General features: G+C 42.2%; 1 protein-coding gene across 7 annotated transcripts in view; it reads left to right on the top strand.

Moving 5' to 3' along the window:
* Positions 1–2,344: 2,344 nt before the first annotated feature.
* Positions 2,345–7,358, top strand: part of LOC108967910 (keratin-associated protein 5-9-like) — a 9,047-nt gene continuing 4,033 nt past the window's right edge. The window contains exons 1-5 of one of the 7 annotated variants that reach the window (XM_018931588.1): positions 2,345–2,425; positions 2,498–2,628; positions 4,294–4,768; positions 5,346–5,760; positions 5,832–6,258. In XM_018931588.1, the coding sequence (XP_018787133.1) occupies positions 2,521–2,628; positions 4,294–4,768; positions 5,346–5,503 (741 nt within the window). In that variant the 5' untranslated portion in view covers positions 2,345–2,425; positions 2,498–2,520 and the 3' untranslated portion in view covers positions 5,504–5,760; positions 5,832–6,258. Of the gene's footprint in view, positions 2,426–2,497; positions 2,629–2,904; positions 3,683–3,706; positions 4,036–4,293; positions 4,769–5,345; positions 5,761–5,831; positions 6,259–7,358 lie in introns of those variants that run through there. The other 6 variants (XM_018931589.1, XM_018931587.1, XM_018931586.1 and 3 more) reach the window with 6 other exon arrangements.

Genomic DNA, 7,358 nt, shown 5'->3' with positions numbered 1-7,358 from the left:
CGGCCGCCGCACACGAACTGAGCCAACGGTATTTGAAGTTGCATTTAAGAAGCTCSAATTGATGTTGCGATCTCAATGACGATCACTTTGGTGAGGCGCGCTGTAGCTGGAGGCTTRCTGGTGTGGTGAATAAGCTCAAGAGCGTAAAACGTTGGTTTTAGTMTTTATTTTTGGAGCAATAAATAGAAAGCTGTAATTTCGACTTATGTGTTTTTCTTGYTTATGAGWGACTTRAAAACCGAAATCTTAGCTGGATCTTTACTAAGGCTTTCTTTCGCACTTTACTGTAACATGGATTAGAGATTAGTGCGGGCTTAATTGCAAATCTTATATGGTCAATTACCTCGATCTTATCATTGACAACATCGAACTATCGACGTTTAGAAAAAACATATATGCGCAGGTTAGTACCACGTGCTAAGAACTTAAAAACAGGTTACTTGCACAAAACCAAAGCGGCTCAGCAAAAGGATCAGACTCTAAGCAATAGTAGAGAGATGTGTATAAGAGACAGGACTCTAAGCAATAGTAGAGCCATACTGGGTTTGTCCATAAAGTAATAGGACTGAGTCGATTTAAAAAAATTCATTGAACAAATCGTTATAACTTTCAAACTAGGCTCTTTCTGCGTTGGTGCTGTGCTGCCCGCGCGATTTCCAAGCACTGAAGACATTCTCCGAAATAGTCTTGAGAGCCGAGTTGATTGCTGCTTGGATTCCCTCTGTCGTCTCAAAATGATTGCCTTTCATCGGTMTTTTCAGGCAAGGAAACAAAAAAGTAAAGGGGGGCCACATCTGGGCTGTAAGGTGGCTGCGAAAGCGTCCAGATGTCGGCCTTCGTTCGGTAGCTGCACACAAGAAAGGCAGTGGTGATTCGGAGCGTTTTTAGTCGTCAGTGAGCAATTTTGAGACCATCTTCGCGAATACCTTGCGCATGTTCAAGTCATCCGTCACAATGTCATCAGCCACAAATTTGGATAATTTTAACATCTGGACATTTCAACGAATACCTAGTCGACGATCTGAGTTCAAAACTTTTCGCATACGTCGGTGCTTGTCGAAGTCACAGGTCTCCCAGCACTGTCTTCATGAGCGGCCACCACTTGATCGCAGAATTTAATAACTGTACTTAGCATTTTTAATAGACTTCACTCCGCTTCAAATTGTTGCAGATGAAGATGACAGCAAAGAGGTCTATTGTAGGGCTGTTGTCAACAGGACAAGGTAAAAACATGCTAATAGATCCTCAGAAATAGAGTGTCATTAGACAGAATCTACTTTTTCTTAGAAACGGCATTGTCTAGAAAATTTAAGGCATTCAAAGCCTCACTGGCATACAAAAGTGAACGGGAGGACTCCAGGCGGCTCGAAAACGGCAGATGGAATTGAGGCTGGTACAGTARAACCACGTACCAAACAGTCAGCGCCCATGTACAAGGCACTGTGCATATTTCAAGCTGAGATCTATGCCATTAACCAATTATTCTAGAGATAAACTGAGAACGAATTGTCATTCTTAGTGATAGCCAAGCGGCACTTCAGGCAATCTCATCAATTGAAAGTAAATAAACCACGGTAGAGAGGTGCATAAAAATGCTTAAAAGGGTTTTCATTGAAAATAACATTCTACTAGCATGAATCTATGGGACATAGATGCATCAATGAAAATGAGCTAAAAGATCTCCTGGCGAATGAAGCTGCGACAATTAGTCCAATATTTCCAGCACCGTTCTTCGCTGTGACCTCCCCTCTATTAGAAAGTCCACGGAAMGGAAAAAGAGCCATCACAAAATGCTACTGTTACGCAATGGAAACCAGCTAGCAAAACCTTCTGGCGAAAGAAGCTGCGTCAGCAAGTTCRATTGGACAGGGCCGTTCTTCGTTGTAGACCCTTGAAGAGTCCGTCACGGAAAGAAGAAAGAACCAGTACCAAACTTCACTGGCAACAAGTGTCTAGGCTTCGATAACCGAGGCTGTCTGTGTGCTCGTAAGCAACGGTTAATGTAACTAATTTAAGTCCCAATAAAACTCAGCTTGACACCTTTAGTCAAACAATACATGCTTTAATAATTGCTGAAAAAGATTTAAGGACGCTTAAATAAATCGTACACCCATCTCTAAAGGCATGAACATCATCCGAGCCCATCCGCCGAAAGTGTCGCTGTACTTATTTAAGAAGTTAGCACATTCTGGCTCCACCAACACAAAGTTTTATCGACCTGATCTGCGTTAATCCAATATCGCTTAGCGCTCCTCACCACCACCTCATGCTAAAAACACTCTCTACATTTAGTACACGTAGACATGGCAAACAAAATTCAACTTCAAAAATTCCTATCAAAAAATTTTCATTCATTTCTAAATTTTCAGCCCTTTTAGCTGTATCTAAATTTCAAGTGAACTTATTTTCTTTAAAAAGTTAAAAAGTAAGTATTTTWTTGGCCATAACCATGGTTTAGAGTGRCCAGCYCTCAATGACCATGCGYTTTCGTTTGCAGAAATTTAAAAAACACGTCTCAAAATGTGCGACCCTTGCTGCTCTCCCTGCGGACCGTGTCCTTCGCCTTGCGGCCCATGTGGGCCGTGCGGACCCTGTAGCCCCTGCGATCCATGCTGTGCACCGTTTGAGGTAAGTCAACGGCGTTGACAACAACATGTCGTCAACACGCTTTTGCAAATTTCCTTTGCCTTGAAATTGTGTAGCAAACAGAAATTTCACATTTTTTGCTCTTCCACTCCCAACAACAACCAACCACAAAAMATTGCGAACCAACAATTGCTAATAAAAATATAAACTAAATTGGCACGGCAACTCAAAACTGGCGATCAACAACATCATTTTACATGGAAAAATTTCGTTTGGATTAATAATGATGCAACTGATTTAACCTCAAAATTTATATAGTGCTCACCAAAATGCTATACAGGCGCCCATTTGGAYGCGCTACCGCAGTGTGCGCCACGCGTACCGCCGCCATGCCCGAAATGCATAACAGTACAACAACCGCCACGACTCATCTGTCGCAAGCGTGTCGTCTTCAATGAGAAAATAGTACCSGAACCGATGGTTGTTAATCGTTGCCGCCAAATAACCATACCCAAAGTTGTGGATACAACACGTGTCATAAAAGTACCCAAATTAACGTGGGTCTCGCAGATGGTTCGCGAGCCAAGGGTCATCTACTATCCATCGATGGTGCCCGATCCCTATGTGGTTTGCTATCCGAAACGTATATGCGAACCGCGCGAAGTATGCCAAGCGATATTATGCCAGCCGAAGCCGCAAACAATTGATATACCGCCGCCACGTGAATATTGTTGCTATCCMACCGGACCGATTAATTACAAGCCAAGCGTAGCATGTCCACCATGTCCAATGGGACCGTGCTCACCGTGCGGACCCTGCGGTGCATTGCCATGTTTTTCAACCAATCAATATCCGATTTGTGAACCGAGCGGATGCTTCCCGTGCAAGCCGTCTGGACCTTGCGGTCCTTGTGGACCTTGCTCGCCRTGTCGCGGACCTTGCGGCCCTTGTGGACCTTGTGGCCCTTGTGGACCGTGCAGCCCTTGCGGACCTTGTGGACCATGTGGACCATGCGGACCATGTGGTCCATGCGGACCCTGTGGACCTTGCGGTACATCTTGCTTCGTACCAAATTGTGCACCGTGTGGACCTTGTGGTATGCCTCCCGGCTGCTTTGGTCCCGGCGGTGGTGGAGGCGCTTGTGGTCCATTTGAGGCGGCCGAAGATGAAACGGCATTCGCATGTCCGACAATGCCAGCGAACGGCTCTTGCGGATCATAAGCGCTTYGCGCACGCCATTTAAGTTTTGTGATCCATTTAAAGACAAAAGAAAAGCAATTTATGCAAACCCAACAWACTTTAATAGTATTAAGACGAATGTTTTAGAAACAATCAATTTTGATACAAACAACTTTTGAAATACGTTCACATACCAATATTTTAAGCAAGCTTCAAACATTGAGTTTATATTTTTCGGTTCAAAATTTCGTTAAATTAGCCACTATCAAGGTGAGTTTCATGTCGAATTTACCTTGATGCGCGCAAACCTATCAAGGTGGATTCTATTATCGTGAAACCCACCTTGATATGGTTTGCGCCGTTCGAGGTTACGATAACAGTATGCTCACCACCACCAGTCTAATGAGTGTCATTTGTTTTCTTCTCTTCCTCCGCACACACACATGTACACTTTTCTCTTTTTCTTCTCTTCTCTTCTCTTTTCTTTTCTCCTTTCTTGCATCTCCTCATACACTTCACAAATTTTAGCCTAGAGCGTGTCGTAGTCGCGAATTGCGTTGTGGAATTATGTACACTACCTGCGACTGTATCAAAAGAAATGGCTTACAAGACCGATGCCCGCGATCGCTTTGCCAGGGGCGTGCTGCTTGTATGTGCTTCCCCGTTCCGAATTGCTGTCCAGCCTCRTTTCCACTGCGCTATGCCAATATGACAATGGGTGTGAATAATAGACGAATGCGTTGCAAGGAAACCGCCGCATTATGTGCGCGAGCCTGTGGTGGTTGTGCACCGTGTGGCCCATCATGTGGACCCTGTGGTCCCTGTGGGCCGTCATGTTCTCCGTGTTGTGATACTGCWTGTTGTGGTGCATCAAATCCACCATGTGGTGCACCAGCTCCGATACCATGTCCACCGGCACCAGGMTGTTGTCCACCAATTGTGGAAGCTGGTGTCCCAAATCCGTGTGTGTGGAATTGTAATAATACGCCTCCAACATATCCATGTAAGTATTCTAATTTCTTTTGTTGTTAGCTTTAGTTCTGAGTCAGTKTTTGTGAGGATCGTCATGCAAAAGAGGTAACCGTTCGAATTTTTCTAACACATCGAACAACAATTTGAATAGTTCAGTAAAAGCCTTAAGACATTCTTTCCAGTTTCTTCCTTGAGTTTCACTAGCCAGCAATACGAGGCTCTTAAGCTACTGTAGGTCCGAACGTCCTTTGACTTTCAGTAGTCAGCAGGTTGGGATTCCGGAGGTTTAAGTCTCTACTCAGCTCTTCAGAAATTTTGTCTTCGGGGCTTGACTCTTCATTTTAATTTAAATTCAAAAGTTCTTTGAATATCGGTTGTCAGCAATGTGGTATTCCGGAGCTCTGAACCTCTACTTGTTTTCAGTGCTTGTTTCTTTATTAGAATTTTAACTGTCACTGATCTCGACTGTAGTCATCTCAGCATTTTCGTTCTCTTCACTCCAACTGAGTCAGAAGGAGTTCCCCATTAATCTCACGCAAAATTTCTTMAACAATCTCGTCAGTTTTCCTGCTTTTAAATACAACTTTTTCCACATTTCTTCTTTAAAGGGAATTTACCGTCAGGTTTGCGCATAATTGGATTTAGTTATGGCTCAATGCCAGAAAATCAGTATACAATGGGACAACACAGCCATATATCTGATCCCAAACATGKCAGACGCAATAAAAATAAAGTCTCTTTTCAAAGCAAAAAAATCTTCTCGTAGTCGCTAAAGTGTGAAAGCTCGAATAAACCTACACGTTGTGAGAAGATCTTGTTGGCTACAGCGATTCATTGTGTGACAGTCTAGATGAAGCKACGTGTACCCGATACTTGTGTGCTCGTCGTTTTAAATTTGATTTAACTTTTTAATGAAAATCGTAAAGTTCCGCATTCAGCAGAGTTGTATCATACCACTACCTATTGTTGCTCCTCCCTCTCGTTTTTACTGTCGCTCTCTCTCTCTGAGTTTCTTAGCAATTTGTAAGTAGTTGTTGTATATATCAGCATATTAACGGATTCTCTCTCTATTCTCTTTCTCTTCTCTGATACAGGTGGTTTTTAAATATTATTCTAAGGAAGGAAGCTAAGGCAGATTACTTTTACGACTGATAAAGGATCATGACAGCAATGCATTATTGTTGTTGTGTAATGAATCYAATACTCGCGCGAAGGCATCGAAATGGAAACGATTTGGACGCTACAGTCCCATTATAAATGTGTATATATATGAAAAATTCCACAAATACGAGAGATTCCAATGAGAACACGTTAACATGAAATGCGTACGCAAAGAGAAAAGTACGATGTAAAACGAAAAAAAACCGAAAGAGAGCAAGAAAAAAAGGAAGTGAGGAGTTTCATTAAATTCAGTGCGAGACATCCTTTTCACGTTTAAGTACTTTGACAAACTTTCGAAAATTTTTGTTTTTCTTTTTTTAATAAAAGCTTGGTAGTGGCTATTTTTTATTAAAACTCTAATACAATGCAATTTTATTGACGGCTCGACTCGGAATGCTTAATATTTGGTGGTAAGTTTTGCACTTTATTATATTGGTAACTTAAAAAATTACATTAGATAATATTATGTACTAGCTCGAACTGCATTCATCTGGTGATTAGCGGCTGAGGTACCTCCTTCGTATTAAACTCATAATGGAAGACGMATTTCGAAACGTTTTATTGGAGCTKTCCATTGAATTACCACTATATAGAAATCTGGAACTAAACCTTAGAATATTTTAAAAGAGTACATAGAAACCTGGAACAATACAGCAACCTTGACTAATCTTTAGAAAGTTCCTTAATTGTTTGAAGATAAAACATGTTTCCTTATTAGAATTCTATTGAACTTAAAATAGCGTTCTACATCCATTTCAGCAGACAACTCTTTGCCCAAAATTTATTTTAATGATTGTAAGGAGAGCTGGGTTTATGTATGATACTAGGAGATATAAAATCTCTGTTGTTACTCTCCCCTCGTTGAGTGGTTCTATTCTTCCTCCGGTGGACAGGATGAAGTATTTGGCTTTTATTCTTGATATGAGGCCCCACGCAAGCCAAATAACGAGGAGAGGATACGGAAAGCATCTGCTGCCTTATACTGTTGTAGAGTAGCATTTAGGAAGGGTTGGGGCCTCTCACTAAAAGCTGTACTCTGGCGCTATGAAGCCGTAGTTAAGCCAATAATAATGTTTGATGTAGGCGTTATTTGGTGGATAAAAAAGGTAGCTAGCTAAGCAGTTGAAGCGTGTTCAAAGAGTGGCACTAAGCACTATCTCAACAATAGTAACCAATGCTACATATGTAGGTGGTAGCTGCCTGAGGGCGCTATCAAGGACACTGGCGAAAGCTGCTATTAAACCTGAGTGAAATGGGTATATGAGGAAGGCCGGCATAGGACACACTGATCATCTTCAACCTACATCACTGCATCGCAGATTTCTCTTCTGTCGGCTCCTTTTCAGCTCATATACTTGCGAGCGATTTTTAGAGGTGTCGCAGCCGTTGGTGAAAGGGTGCAGTGAGCTTTTTCACGGATGGATCGAGGAGAAGAGGTAGCGTAGGTAGTGAACTCTTCT

Source organism: Bactrocera latifrons, unplaced genomic scaffold, assembly GCF_001853355.1.
Source record: "Bactrocera latifrons isolate USDA-ARS-PBARC rearing strain unplaced genomic scaffold, ASM185335v1 scaffold_2, whole genome shotgun sequence".
Taxonomy (NCBI): Eukaryota; Metazoa; Arthropoda; class Insecta; order Diptera; family Tephritidae; genus Bactrocera; species Bactrocera latifrons.
The sequence above is the reverse complement of the archived record's forward strand: the minus strand, read 5'-3'. Positions and strand labels throughout refer to the sequence as shown.